Below are 15,975 nucleotides of genomic sequence, written 5' to 3'. Positions count from 1 at the left end.
AAATGTAAGGACTGCTCTGAAATATCACTGCTTTTTTTCTAACTGCAACAAAACATTAGAGATGTTGAAGATAAACTAGAATACAGAAAATATATGTTCAGCTCCTATGCTGCTGTTTTCAGATACAGTAGCGATAAGGGCTACATGTCTAGTTTTGAAATAGATGGTGGCAAAACATGGTTTGAAAGTTACTGTCAGAATCTATTTTGTTCAGAAATGTGTCCAGTCCTATAAAATAAAATAATTCAGAAGCTTTTGCATGCTGACCTTGTTTAAAAAACACTGACCAGGTGAAAAGCAGAAAATTGGTGCCAGAGAGAGATTAATGTTTTCTGGGCATGATGCCACAATTGCCCTGTGACCTACCTACTGTGAAGAACACTTTGTTATGAATAGTTATGCATATTTCATATCTTTCCAGCCATTTTTTATATGTGCATTCCAGTGGCACACTATTACCATTATAACTAACCTATTCTGTTGGTATTGCTTGGATATTTTGTAAATATCTTTGTGTGAGGCAACTTCCCAACAAACCCTCAAATATTTTCAGAGTAAATTACTGTTGCATTTAATAACCAAAATAAAAATTATTAATTTTATAATTTAAAAAAACTAAACTGATCACTTGCTCATGTAAAGCAAACTCTAAAAATGATTTACTGTATGGCATAATAATATGTACCAGGCAACAATCATCCTTTTTCTGAACAAAGGTCTTGTGTCAGTGGTTCTTTGGTTACTTTAATTTTCAAGGTGCACATACAGGTATTAAAGTTTGTAGTTTGAATATTGAAGGTCATGTTGTATGAAGAAGATTGACTATTTCAGATACGTTTTTTTTTCTGTCCGTTTCTTAAAATATTTTTAGAGGTTAAATATAACGATTATCTGATGCTATCTCATGTTTCAGGTACTGTATTTGTGGTGAAGACAAAACTAGGATGATAATGTTTCTTATGTTTTTGTTAGAATTTTGGTCTTTTACAGCCCTTCTTGACAGTGACACACAAGAGAGAATTAAGTTGTTAATTTTTTAACCTTTCTTATTGTATCCAGTTTAACAAGATTTAGTTCGATATGCTCTTTCCTGTACCAGTTCAGAATAAAAATGTGCAATTTTCTGCAGCAAATACTAGGTAATTTATCTGTAGTCCTAAAATGAATGTGATGACTACTGACAATTACAGTATATGCAAGATTATATCTAGTTTAAATCCTAGCAATTGTAAAATAATGTAGCACATAATGCTAGTATTACTACTAGCACAGGTTAGTGTCTTTTGTTGTTGTTTCTTTCCCAGTCATTATAGTGTTATATGAGCCCCTTTGCCCTAACTTTAACAACAAGAGATATGCAGCACAGATAATGACTTTGTATGCATGCAGCCCAAACATCAAATGAGAATTATACAGCTTTGACCCAGCATGGTGACAGGGGACATTATGCTGAAGGAGATGCAATTATTCACATGACACAATATACTGGGGCCTTGGGCTGTCATTAAAGAGCCCATGACATTTTGGCTAAATTCGAATCTGGTTTTGCAATTTCGCTTTTACCTAAATCTCCCTCTTAATTCGGTGGGGAGCAATCAATATTGATTGAATCATTTTTCTTAAGTAATTTCTTACTTCTTCGCTTGATCTGCTATGTAGTGGGGCTGTTGGATAATATGGATGTGGATAGTGACTTCAGCATCTCAACCAGGTGGATGCAGTTGGGTCTCTTTCTAATTTATCATTGTAAAGCAGACATCTCCTGTACAGTATGTAGTTTAGAAATATTGCAGTGTGAACCACTAAATGAACCACTCTATAAAATTTAATTTTCTGTAGCCATATTCTCAAAATTTACCTTCAAAATGAAAAGAAAAGCAATATCTGGCTTAGGGCTGTGAGTCTACACTTATGAAATATGAATGTGCTGTATATTCGATGTGATCGATTTGGTCTCCAGGATCAGCATCAGTTGTAGGGGAGGTCACATACAGTAACTCCTGTACCTGCAGGCAAGCTGGAAAGAGGAATATCTGTGTGGTAGCAGGACAGCACTTGCAGTAATGGACAATGTATTGGGCACACAAGTTTTTGTTCCACCTTCATCAGATAATTGGGTGAGAAATCCATTTTAATGAGGTTGAAATGCGAATGTTTCTTCCTTACCAGGTACCTGATTCTGTTCCCCTTTGTGAATAAAATAAAGGGGAGATGTGCTTAGTTCCGCTAGACTTGATAGAGGCTCATGTTTGCTCGATAGAGAGTGTTCTCAAACCTGATCTTGTACAAACTTGTACGTCTTCCGTTTTTTTATTTAGCTGGGCTTTCAGTTAACTAATGGGTACCAGATAGCATTGAATTTCTGCTACAGTATAAACTAGTATAAGGTCAAGTCATGCCCATTGTCACTTCTAATAAGGTGTCATTTTGACAGGTTAGTTAGAACAAGAAAACAAAAGTGCCCTTAAGGAAAAAGGCTGAGATCCCTGATTTTACAACACACAATGACACAACAGTGTAAAACTGTCATGCTTTTCTAAAAGAAAAATGTAATTTTCTTATAAGAAGGGGGTAACATTTTAAGTCAAAGAGAAACAAAGGTAAAAGACCATTTTAAATTTAGTCCACATCTAAAACATGGGGAGAAGAAAAGATTAGTAGGAAAAAGTAAAATACAGTAAATAGATTTTAGCAAGTTTTAAAGAAATTAACTTTTTGCCTCATTAATCCTTGACACTAACCCAGACATTATCACCACCAGGCAAAGTTGCCATCAAGTGTTTGCACACCCCCACAAATAATGAGGAAATTCAATTACTGCAGCAAACAAGAATTTGACTCAGCAATAAGAACAACTTGCATTACTGCAAACAGTGTCAAAATAGAGCTAATCCAGCAAGCATGTGAAAAACACAGCAAATACCTTTGCTTGGAATACAGCCGCCATGATAAACTTAAGCAAGACGAGAGTGAGCAGGTTACACTGAAATCAGAACCAGGACATGGCTCATTTGCATAAAAACAGATTTTAAACCTGTACTGTGTGTGACACAACCCTGAGATTAACACCCTGGCTGGGAATCTTTACCACCCACAATGCATGGGTTTACTTCCTTCAGTCCAGTGTCCATAGTCATTACACCTGTCTAACGTCAGGATTTTTCTGCTCCTAATACGGTATATTCCACTGCCTGGCTTGCTTACCAACACTTTGTAATATGCACCTGAGGGCCTGTATTAATGTAAGATCAAGGTCCTCCCCAGCACAGCTGTTTTTAACGCCAGGCTTCAGGGTGTGTTAATCCTTCTAAAATACTATTAAGACTTACTGTATGTCCAGTTTTTAACATGATCACAAAACAATTATAGTGTTGTAATTATAGTAGAAGCAGCAACAGTGGTAATATCAATACTACTAATAATATGTAATAAAAAAGTAATTCAATCATATTAATGGTAATAATGGGATTATTACTAAAAAATGGCTTGTTTAATTTGCTGCCTATGATCATAGTTTTCAAGAATTCACAAAAACCTAAGGCTGCGTTAGACCAAAATTCATTTTTTTTCTTATCTACATGCACTCTATACTCCTACCACAGAGAGCACAACAAATTATTCTGACAGTGTAGTGATAGGTGTAGGCAAAGTGGGTTAGTTAATTTGATTTTCATTCTAGCAATTTTATCTTGTCTGACAGTAAGTATTGATTTATTTTGGGATTGGTTGTGTCCTGTGAGTCATGGTTGATGCTCTTGCATCGTTCAGTGCTTTATAGTAAAAGAGTAATTTGACAGTCTAAGTGAAGATAATTTCCAATAACACACTTCTCATTCTTCTGTTGTGGTACCGTGAATTGGCAATCAAGTCTAGTCAAAGGGAAAGAAATTCACTAAGTGCAGACCTAAATTGCATCTTGCCATTACATTTGTGAGGTGTGCCACTCCTGGCTTTTTTAATTAAAATATTTCTCGTTGTACAAAATCAATCAGGTAGACATTTGTATTCAATAGAATATAATAATTGACAACCGTGATTTCAAAATTCACGTCAGATCTTTAATGATAATCACATATTAAGGTTTCTTCTTATTGGGTTTATTTAATGTCAATGCTAAACTTTATGACACAAAATAAAAGACACGTAAATTCTATTTTTTTATAGAAAGCATTTCTTCCACATTTGATGGAATGTAGGAGGCTGGAATAATCTGTGGTCTTGGGATATTATTAGTAACAGAATTGCATATCATTTTTAATCACATCTAGGGCCTAAAGCCACATTCAAGTTACAGTGATACATAAAGACCTTAATTGAATTCATTTCTAACAAACAAAAATATAATAAGCAATAACACAAAAAACATTGCTGTACTGCTGTATAGGTAACAACTATTGCTGTGTGGATTGATTTTCACTATTTCAGCTCTTATGCTGTCGCCTTTTTACACTACATTATTAATAAAATTTAGTACAAGAAGGTATTGTTTTGTAATGTATCACTACACCATCCCAAAAGTTCAACAATATCCATGCTAACTATTTTAGAATTCATTTAGTTAAATTATCATTGTATTTGTTATTTCAGTATTGCAGACACAGAGCATGATTGCAAGAACTGGTTGTAGGCTCCCCATTTTCTTCTCCACCTTAATTTGGAGTTTCAGGATCCATAAAACCAGGCATACCTCCATAATGCAGCTTGTCTTTCCTCACATCAAACAACATCAACCATAACGCGAGAATGTGGTTCACTGTCCGCAGTACACAAAGCTTCCTGGAGCTCTCCTAGAACATGGCTAATGAGACTGTGTAGACAAAGCAGTGCAACTGAATGGCTGATGCTTTAATAATCTGGTGGTAAATATTTTGTTTATGTTTGCTTTGTGCTCCTATGAAACAGAGTACTTGGCAAATCCTTTTTGACAGCAGAATCAAAGACTGCAACAAAATGTCTTCTCCAGTTTTTTCTTTTGCATAAACCCCTGTGACATGTTGAACAATGCTAACCATGGTTCTGTAGGTGGATGCCCTCTGACAAGCCAGCCAGCGTCTGACAGGTCCTGCAGTCCTCCCTGTAATAAGCCTCAATCCTACTGCACTGAGGTAAGAGTCAATTAGAGGTAGTGTGTCTACCATATTCCTTGATCAGCTTGCATTTTCATAGTTCATCTATCATTAGAAAGTTGATTGTTCCTGGTAAGGGTCATGACTGCCTAGATATAAGCCCAGATGCCCAGAGTACAATTTGGGATGCTAGTCCATTGCAGTGCATACACACAGAGGGACAATTTAGATGAACCAGTGAATGGACATACTCAACATTGCTTTGGGAGGTGGGATGCATGGAGAAGCACACAGAGAAAACTCCACTCAGTCAGGAACATGCAGTCTCCACACAGAAGTCTTCCCAGTCCAGAAAGCAATCCAGCTCAAGAGACAGCAGCACTAACCATCACACCAATGTGCTGTCAACATTTTCACATCTCTGTATACTGTTAAAATACCAGTATTACTTTTCTGTTATGAGTCAGTAAACTCCCATTTTGCTTTCTCACTCTGCATTTTAATTTGAAGACAAAAAGGTAAAATTGCTAATATTCTCTTTTTCAGTGTCTAGTTTTTAAGCTAAGCTTCGAAGAAAAAGCTCCCATGCACTGCCAGTTCTGCCTTAAAAACCATAACCAGCCCACTTCTGGTTTTCTCAACAAAACAGAAATGCTCAGCTCCAAAGTACAAGACTTGAGAGGAGCGAATGTGGAATATCATTTGTTTTTGAACCTACAGTGGTAGAATTAAATTCTTAACATTCTGTATCAAACAGTATTTCCTCTGGCTTCCAGCTGCCTGTCTAGATTTTCCAGTTTCTGCTGACAATCACACACCACAGCAAAATGCTTAAATAACTGCAGGCAGAGTTCATAAATAGCACTGCAGGCAGCCTGCATGGAGTGCACATTGTCAGTACCATGAAAGGCATTTGGTCAGACATATTTTGTCCTGTTTCTAAGAGCACAAGGGATTCAGTGGCAGGCCTCTGGGAGAAAGAGGGAGCCATTGCCCTCTTTTAGATGCAAGGAGGCTGGCAGTCATTTCAGCACTGCTAGTTGACCTCTTGAGATATTGCACATGCTATACACTCATATTGCTGCAGCACATGCTGTAAAACAAAAGCCTTCCACACCCTGGAAATGGATTGTAACACTGGCCAAACCACCAAACTCAGTGGTGCAACTGGGCTGAATGTGAAGATTCTGTTGTACACATTATTACATTATTATTGTGATATATTGTGAAATATGTTTATAACTGAAGAATTCTTTGATGCCCCAAATACAGTATATCAAAAGGTGGAACAGCACGAGGGCAGGCAACATCAGATGACTGTTTTTGGAGCTATTTTCTGAATTTTCTGAATGTGTGAATAAACTCTCCTAATGTTTTCTCATCTTTAAACCGAGAGCTATAAATGGAGCGGAAGTCAATTTACAGGGCTAGCTACAAACACGTGGGTTTGTCATCCCTGAGACAGAATTAGTGTTTGATTTTCACAGTGAATATCACGCTTATGTTTTTGCGGTTCCTCCTTATATCCGTATATGACAGTGACGCTTATTGAGACATCATGGTCCCCAGAAGCAAAGTGAAAATATCTAGGAGTGTAAAATCAGCCCTCTCTCACAGTGGATCTTTTGGTTGATCTGTTGACCTGCAGTTCTGCTTTCGTTATTGGATTCTATAATTAAAAGCAGAAAAGTTGATCGTATTTCAGGTGGTTTTTGAAAGGAGCTGTGGTGAGAGGTTGGAGCTCTGTTCTGTGTGGAGTTACTCCAGTTATCTCACTAGTCCCAGAAACATGGCTATAGTTTGATCGTCTAGTCTACGCTGTTCATCTCATGTGGAAGGGAAGGTGACCAACCTCATTAATATACTGTACTGTACCCTGTTTAAGCGTGTCACAGCTACATGCTTAGATAGGTGGGTCAAGGATAAAGGAGAAGAATTGCACTTGGTTTTAAAATGAAATGGTTAGCCCTTATTGAGAGTTTCATGAACAGTTACCCCCCATCTATAATGAGAAACTGTGATGTAGGGGAATACTGTACAGTAAAACACTAAGACGTTTAAAACAAACTGACTGTGGTGATATTTATGTGCACCCTATGTTTCATTACTTTAAAAGATGAGTGTTTACTCTTCGCTGGAATGCTGTTTGGACATTATAGCACTTTAAGAATTGAATGCTAAAAAATTGGAAAAACCAAGTAATATGCCGTGTCAAATATTTATTTTCTCCCTAGTTGTTTTGTCTAATTAGATTAACATTCTATATTGCTTTACATCTATAAATGGCAAGAAATGCTGCGTTACAATGCACAGACTATGGCCGACTTGAATCTTGAAGCCGACCCATGTGGTCTCACCCTAAGGCAGGGGTGTGTGGCTGTGAGGAGGGGTACACAGAAGTGATGACGTCAGATGGCCGGCTGGACCAGTGCACTCTGATCCCCGTGCTGGAGATCCCCACTGCTGGGGATAAGAGCGGAGACGTGAAGACCAGCCGAGCAATAAATCCCACCCAGGCCTCCACCAACCAGCCGGGACGCGCAGGCAGGACGTGGTTCCTGCAGCCCTTCGGACCAGGTGAAGGATCACGCGCGGCCCACCTAGGCCTTAGCAGCAAGTCCAGCAGAAGAAAAAAGCGATGTTTTGAATAGCGTTTAAGTAAACGTAACTGTGATTTTGAAAAGAATGACTTAGATGCAGCATCACCAACAACATAGTACAGCCTTATGTGATGTCACACTTGAAAAAAAACATCATTTTAATTCCAGTATTGTTTAAATATACAATATATATTGCATATCTGTGTGTTGTTAATTTAGGGATATCTCCAACAAAAATTAGAAGGAGGGTGTTTGGCTACTGTAAATGAAAGCTACATAAGAGCTGGCCCACAGTGTGGGACTGTGATGCAGAGGAAACTGGGCAGCTCCTGTGCACCGTGTGCTGTTTCTTTGTTGTGTAGCCTGCCTTGTAATGCCCTCTGCTGGAAAAAAATGATATTAAAAAGTGCTATAATTCAGTGCTGTTATATAAAACAGTTACAGTATCACTTTATTACTTTGATCCCATTTTTCTTCCCGTGCCATAAAGCCGGTCAGATGGCAAAGATAATAATGAATTAGCCTTGCTTCCATAGTCTCTGCAGATTTGATCTGGCAAGGGAAATGGACCGCATCTTGATTATACTGAATAAATTATTGATATGCTCGACTCTATGCATGTGGAGGATTTTAATTTCAGATGGTCCCCCTCTCTTCATTTGTATCTCAGGCCTGTGAGTTATGATCCTGTATAATCAACCGAAAATAGCTGTGCAATAACCTTTTATGGGTTTTGCATAACATTTCAATGGGTAATGGGTTCGAACAAGATGTTACAGTAAACCTATTTTAATTCTGCCATTAAAGGCCTGAAAAACACAAACGCAGTTGAACACTCTTTTAATGTATTAAACCAATTAAAATCTTAATATCATCAGTTCATTCCTTAATTCAATGGGCATAACTTATCAAAGAAGTGTTCACTTCATTTATTTTTCTGAAATGACATTCCTGACTAATAAGTGCTAAAACTCACTAACCCTCCTTATCCACAGATGGGAAACTGAAGACATGGGTGTATGGTGTAGCTGCTGGTGCTTTTGTCCTGATCATATTTATAGTCTCTATGATCTATCTAGCTTGGTGAGTTGAATCTGCTGACATTCCCACCTGCATAGCTGAATTGTATATTATAATTATCCTTCTCGTTCTAATCTTTTAACTGTTATATCCATTAAGTATGAGTATGCCAGCTGTTCTATAGCTCCCCAGTCAACCTACAGTGCCCTCCAAAAGCACTGGCATAACAAAGTCAAAACTTATTTTTGCTCGACAGTCAAGTGATTTGCATGCGTGATCATTAGATGGATATGAATGGTTAGTAAAATGGATGTTCTTTTTATTATTTTTGGGTTATCCCTTGCCCATAATCGATCTTTGTGGACCCAAACTAAGTCATTCAGTGACGAAGAACTAGGGCACATTCACTATAAATAAAATCCAGAGAGTTAAAATCATTGTTTGGCTGCATACTTTAAAAATTTGAGTTTTGATTTCACTGTCCCAATATTTTTGAAGGGCGCTTATTTTTAGAGAAATGTTTATTTAGTCATTTACAAAAAAAGAGCCATTTATATGGGAGTGGGGGGGGGTTGCCATTCAACTAATCGATTCCATTTGTAAGAAACCTACAAATTAGACCCCACTTTGACTAGGGTATTGTTTTAACATACTTTTAAACTTTTTATACCCTTGGAAAAAATAACTGGAGAATCGTTCAATCTTCTAGATACTGCGATGTGTCTCTAATAGCCAAAATTATCTTTATGCATTTTAGTTTTCATTAAGGTGCAAGATGATGCGTCTGTTCTCTCAGGTTAGGGTGAATAACTCTTTTAAAATCTAATCCACTCTGCACAGCTGCCACTGCTCTGCTTTCAGCAGTCTCATCACCTGAAGCCTTGTGCTCGAAGGGCCAGATTCTTAAGACACTGGGAGAGGGTAATTGAACATTAGTGCGAGTACTTGCTATAGGATTTCCAATCATTAGATATTTGATCTGTGAACTTATTTGATGCCCGAGGGTTCTGGTACTGGTACAGAGAGGAGAATTAGAAATACCGATAACCATTCTTTAAATTTTTTATTAAGCAAAGGGAAATTCTTAATAAATATTGTAATGGATTTATCACAGGGAATAGGAGGAGGATTGAGAAATCCTGAAGTACGAAATGCATGAAAACAGTCATCCTACCAATATCGCAGTATATACAGTATTTATGCAATATATGACACAAGCAGTATTAGCAAAGGTTATAATGAGTATGATATGACTATATGATTTATGTAAATAAATAGTTCTTACTGTGTCAGCTTGTTTACTTTGTACTACAGTCATTTCCCAAGCAAATGTATAATTCACTTATCAAGGAAGATATTAATCATTTTAAATAGGAATTTTAGAAATTCAGTAAGAATTTAAAAAAGTGTTTCCCATTCCACAAACAACAGCATCACAGTATAGAGACTAGTTTTCTTACATGCTTAAAAGGCATAACACCTGTTGGCTCAGCAGCAAAGAAGTCCCTCTTTCAACCGACTGGTCAGTGGAGGGTGTGCACCAGCTATCTGTTCCAAGGTCTGCACTTCTAGGGTTTAGACATAAAGAGTACAGTATGTGCTGGGATTTAAATATAAATCTGTCTCACATATGTCCTTGCTCTAGCAGCGTGTTTGGTTCTGTATAAGGAAACACAGGAGGCTTATTCACTCATTTCTGGGTATAGCAAGCATCTAGAAATACCTGACCTCTGGAGCGCAGGGAAGTAGAGAATGCTTGTGGCTACCTGCTCATCCCTCTGGAGGGCTCTTCATATTCAAGTCATTTTAAAACCACACTAACCTGCATCCTGACAGTACACCCGGTGCATCATGGAACAGTAAAGTTTGTCATACTTACCAGTGAGAACATGGGAATTATGTTCAGTTTCAAATGACAGTACATTACATCCTAGCGTGTGTTACACTGCGCATGTGTTTGTCTGATGGCTTCCATGGAAGGTCATGGTGTACACCTTCAAGAAGCTGTACACTGAACTGTAGTTGTCCATGGGGACGTGTTCTTCATGGTCTCCTTTTTAAATCCCAATTTAAAAATAAAATATACAAAGATACAAAATCTAAAGTGCAATCTCTGGAAATTTAGAACCACTTCTCCCTAGTGATCAGTTAAACTTGATAAAAACTCTGTATATGACGTTACTCCACTATGCAGAGGTAGGTATAGCCAGATTTTGAGGTCCCACAGACATGCAGGTGTTATATAATGTACTGTATAAACATTTTATTTCATACATACATTTAATAGGTGTGAAATCAACAGTATAATACTATATTGCAGGCTCAACATTTCTGCAAATAAGTAAGTTAAAAATTTGAAACCTGCCACACCACACAATTATTACTAGATGCTTCACAAGGCACTGTAAAAAAAGAGCTGTTATCCCTGTTTTTACTAGAGAGGATAGTCTAGAGGCCTGCAGTACTGTACCAATGTATATTCCTAGATTTCACTTTTGTCATGGAGTTAGAAAAATGTGTTCTTGCACTCCTAATGAAAACGTACTGTAATGAGTCACTCATATTTAGGGTTAACAATGCCTAGCAATGTAAGTACCAGCACCCTCGATTAAGCAGTATGAATATTCCCTTATAAAAGTCTACAATGCTATTTGCAGGGATACTACCATGTGCAGTTCTACTGCAGGTGCCAGCATGGTGAGGCTGAGCCAATTATGGGAAAGGCATGGCATTTTCTGAGGGTAGACTTTTCTAAGGCTAAGTCCTTATTTAGATTAGACACAGTGCATATGTTGAATATGTATGTAGTCAAATAAAAATGAGTTTACAGAAGCAATTGTGTATAAATAAGCCAAATGGTGGCTTATAGTTTATGCTATGTGTTTCTGGTGTATTGGATTAGGAGCATTTTTGCAAAGCTCTGAACTCTCCACTTCATATAATCTAGAAAAAGGCTAGTAAAATTTCCCAGGCAGCCCTAAAAGTGGTTTAGGAATCTGGCCCCTTTTAGCACTTTAAAGCCGCTGCTGTTCAAGATACTGGCTGTCTGCCTGCTGTGTTGAAGCTGGTGCCATGGAATCATTTCATACAGGGGGGCTTGTGGAGGAAGCCAGTTTGTCCAATCCAGACGGAACGAGCAGGCTATTCTGATGAATGGGTAACCTGTTCTGTAGAATAGATAAATGCACAGCATTTAAAGGAATGGTAATTTAAATCTTTTGTTTGACAAAGTCATTTTAATTAGCATCAACTCTCGACTCACCTGAGAGTGACATGTCTGTTTTGTACTAATATGACTTCTTGTTCTTCTTCCGATGCAGCAAAAAGCCAAAGAAACCCCAGAGAAGACAAAATAACAGACTGAAACCTTTGACCCTGGCCTATGATGGTGACGCTGATATGTAGGTATCTCAGACAGGCCTGGCTTCCTAATTGAAACACCATTGTTTCTGTGTCAGGAAAAGTCCCATCCTGACTGGATTGGAAAGTTCTATGGCATTTACATCAAGTCTCCAGAAACTTAATTTGAGTGTAAAATAGAGTGGAAAATGAAGTGTAAAATCAAAGTTCAAAAGAATGATCACTGAAAAGACTTGGAAGAAATTCATATTCAGCACTAGCCTATTCCTGTGCTGCAGAAGAGACTTCTCAGCCTTAATGGATGAGAGAAAAACTGCCTTTGCTTTATAGCTGTTTACTCTATGTGTACTAACTGCTTTCACAATAAAGACTACTGCAGCAGAGCACTGGGCGGGCTGTAAAGGACAGGTTTTGGTAAGAACAAAGAACATATCCCAAACTTCAAAAAGCTGCCAGCATCAAAATACAGTGGAAGAATCTTCATTGTGCATACAGAAGTCAGGAGCTGGGGATAAAATATTCACATGTTGCCAAACGTCACTGCATAGTAGCCAGTTGCCTAGTTGGAAGACTGATTCACCTGCATCTCAGCTCCAACACATTTCTACAATGCCTGCTTAAATGAAACACTACAAGATGGATTTTCCAGACGGATTTTCCCCTGTAGCTCCCTGTGTCTGGAAGATGAAAATACATACAACTATTGAAACATACTACCAATTTATACACTCTTAAACCTATTGGAATCCTGCCTGCACCCTTTTGCTACATTTCAGGCACATTTTTGCACTATATTAGTGCAGCATGATATGCACTTATATCTAGAATTTGCCATTTAGAAAACTGCCTCTTTCAATTCAGAATGGTGTACCGTCTTGTGCTAGAAATGTAAAAGTAGACAATACCCCAATGGAACAAACCAATGTTTATTCATTCAAACGAGCCGAGTTCTGTAATGTGACAAGTTAGAAAATCAGTAATGTACATATATATATATAATTTTTCTTGTCACAACACTGTTTTTTAAATTGTAACATTTGTGGTCTGTATTATACGTGTCTAGTTTTCTGCCAGACTGACTTTAAATATGTCATTTCAGCAATGGTTTCTTATACTGTGATTTTGAAGGCTGTTTACAACTAGTTGTTTTATATTTGTTTTCTATTATACAGAAATATACATATGTTAACCAGACCTAGCTGGGGTTCTGATTTCACATGTAAATGATGAGATTTTGTGCTACAAGATTTGGCCATGCTAAAAAATGTCATTTACCTCTCCACTGTTGCATACATTCAGAGCTGCTTACTTTACAAAGAAATTAAAATCATCTGCCTTACTGTCTTCACTGGCATAAAAGGAATTGTAGTAAAAAATACGTAACATTGATGTTTATTAGCACTTGGCATTTCTTTGCAAGTTGCCCATATGACTTGCTTTTCCTGTCTCTTACATCTGTGTAAGATGCTAGGCCTTATTACTGTTTAATATAAAAAAGACATTTAAACAAAAGTCCTGAAATTATATCTGCTACAGGTTTGTATTAGAACTAATGGCTGCTAGAGGTCTTTTTCAGAAACTGCAATATACTGTAATTAGCCTATAATAGCAAACTAAAGTAGCAAACAGGTGTCATTCTGGGTTTATGTCTTAGGTAACACGACTCAGACTATCGCCCAATCCAAAAGGAGGATGATGAAGATCCTGAAGCTAAAATAGAGAGGAAGCTCCTTGAAACACTTTTCATACAGAGAGGAGAAGCCCTACTTACATTTTATTTTAAAAACAGCACTAATCACACATACAGTATATTGTGGTAATGATTTTTCAGTTGTTGAAATCTGGTAAGGGTACCTACTCTTGAAAAACTATCCAAAGTGGGTGAAGTGCAACCATGAATAAAATTCAGATGACCGCATACGTTTTTGCAAGGAGCAAGCTCAAAATCAACCCCTCCACAATTCAGAGGGTTTTTTTTTAGTGCGCACCCCTGACATTGCAGTGTTGCAAGATGCTATTTTTACTAACATCTGAGTTTCCGTTGTTTAATGCCACACCTTCATCCTCAACACAGTGAAACAATGTACCCACACAAAGAGTAAATAAGTCATTTTGGATTTCTCAGTGGAGAATAAACAGGAATATCCAAGTGAACTAAGATGGATGCCCTTTTTTCCATAGTTTTCCTGGCACTCGGTTTTCTTTGCTGAAGACAAGGCTGCGTTTCACCTACAGCTGATCTTGTCTGTAAGGTGGCACGGCTGCTGAAAAGAATGTTTACTTTTTCATTTGTTTTTGAGTTGTAAATAACTTGCATACTGTATTTTTATTTTTTAACTTATGTATATTATTTCTTTTATATTGCACAAACATTTAGTACAAACCTCTAAAAACCTGTGTATGATGTTACTGCCAATGCAGGTGACTTGTAAAGAAGTAAGAAGGTTCGGATGTTTTCCTACAGGTTGTTTATATATGTAACTGATGAATTGCTGATAATAAATAAACAAAATGCTGTTTGTTTTCTGACTCAATTTTTTAATGTTTACTTTTCAATGGCTTTATGTGCATTCTGTCAACAGTTCTAATTTCAAACAATATATCAAGTACTTGGCAAGTTTTCTGTCTGGAAGACAGAAGATACACAGAAGCTATGCAAGACAGCCAAAAGAAATTGAATGCCTGTTGACCCATATTTAATGTCCAGAACACTTACTTTTGTAAAGCCTCATGTGTCATAACCATAACATACTGTAGGCATTCTCTATTAATTTTAATTTAAACTCAAACCTTTCATGTACAATATCTCAAAGTCCTTCACATAATAAAACGTTTAGAATTAAAACAAATGCAACAAAAATAACGACAATGCAAAAATACACACATCAACAGAAATATCGGGATCAGACAATAAAAGCCCTCATTGAGGGCTTGGACATCTCTTCTCAGCTAGTGAGCGGTAAAGGAGCTATTCGAGGTCAATTCCATACCGCAAAGTAAAAAAAACAAAGTAAAAAAATGTAACATTTCCCTTCAGCCCGGGACTCCTGCTCCTGAAGAGGGCTTCACAGCTGGAACATTGTGTTCTTCGTTCTTCCGATGCAAGTTTGAAAGTGCCAGCAGAATTACTCGCCCTTTAGTAATAATGGTCCTTATATTTTATAGCATTTTTTTCCTGGTACCTCATCTCAAGGCACTGTGCAATAAAATTGTCAAATCAAAGAGACAGAAATGAAAACAGTACATTGGAATTAGAAGGGTGTGGCACAGCGGCACAGCAGCACAGCGCTGTCTGTGGGTGCTGGGGTCAGTTCCTGGGGTGTGGCGATTGTACAGTATGTTTGCTTGGGTTTCCTCCGGGTGCTCCACTTTCCTCCCACAGTTTCAAGACATACTGAGAGGTTAGCTGGCTTCTGGGACAATTGGTCTTTGTCAGAGTGTGTGTGTGTGTGAGTTTGTGTCTGTGTGTCCTGCGATAGACTGGCTTTGGTACATCAGGTATATCTGGATTTGAGCCCAATGTTGAAATTAGCTCTGGCTCTCCTGTGACCCCCGTACTGGATAAAGCTGTTAGTAAATGGATGGACAGAATTCAATGGAAGTAAGATCTTGAGCATAAAAGTGAGTTTTAACTATTGTTTTAGTGCTGACTGAGTTGTAAGATTTGACTTTAAGATGAGGACTATAAACTTCTGGAGGTATTTCCATAGTCTGATTTGCTGGACAAGAAACAGTTGAATCACCCTAGAAGAATTTTTTATATTGATAAGAGATCAGAGACACAAGGTAGAAGACTAAGGTGTGGAAGTATATGGAATCAGCAGATCACAAATGTACAGTAATTAGGTTTTAACCCATGTTGAGCCTTAAAAGTCAGGAGCATATTTATATTCAAGGGGTATATATCCGAAATCCACAGGGAGTCAGTG

General features: G+C 37.6%; 1 protein-coding gene across 1 annotated transcript in view; it reads left to right on the top strand.

Moving 5' to 3' along the window:
• LOC148823158 (thrombospondin type-1 domain-containing protein 7A-like) overlaps positions 1 to 14,559 on the top strand; it is a 145,376-nt gene extending 130,817 nt beyond the window's left edge. The window contains exons 25-28 of the mRNA XM_088929481.1: positions 5,023 to 5,105; positions 7,430 to 7,643; positions 8,662 to 8,749; positions 12,007 to 14,559. Coding sequence (XP_088785607.1) covers positions 5,023 to 5,105; positions 7,430 to 7,643; positions 8,662 to 8,749; positions 12,007 to 12,091 — 470 coding nt within the window. The 3' untranslated portion in view covers positions 12,092 to 14,559. The remainder of the gene's footprint in view (positions 1 to 5,022; positions 5,106 to 7,429; positions 7,644 to 8,661; positions 8,750 to 12,006) is intronic.
• Positions 14,560 to 15,975: the final 1,416 nt, after the last annotated feature.

The sequence above is a fragment of the Atractosteus spatula genome, chromosome 12, assembly GCF_055471065.1.
Source record: "Atractosteus spatula isolate fAtrSpa1 chromosome 12, fAtrSpa1.hap1, whole genome shotgun sequence".
In the NCBI taxonomy this organism is placed as follows: domain Eukaryota; kingdom Metazoa; phylum Chordata; class Actinopteri; order Semionotiformes; family Lepisosteidae; genus Atractosteus; species Atractosteus spatula.
Note: the sequence above shows the minus strand (reverse complement) of the source record. Positions and strands in the feature narration are given on the sequence as shown.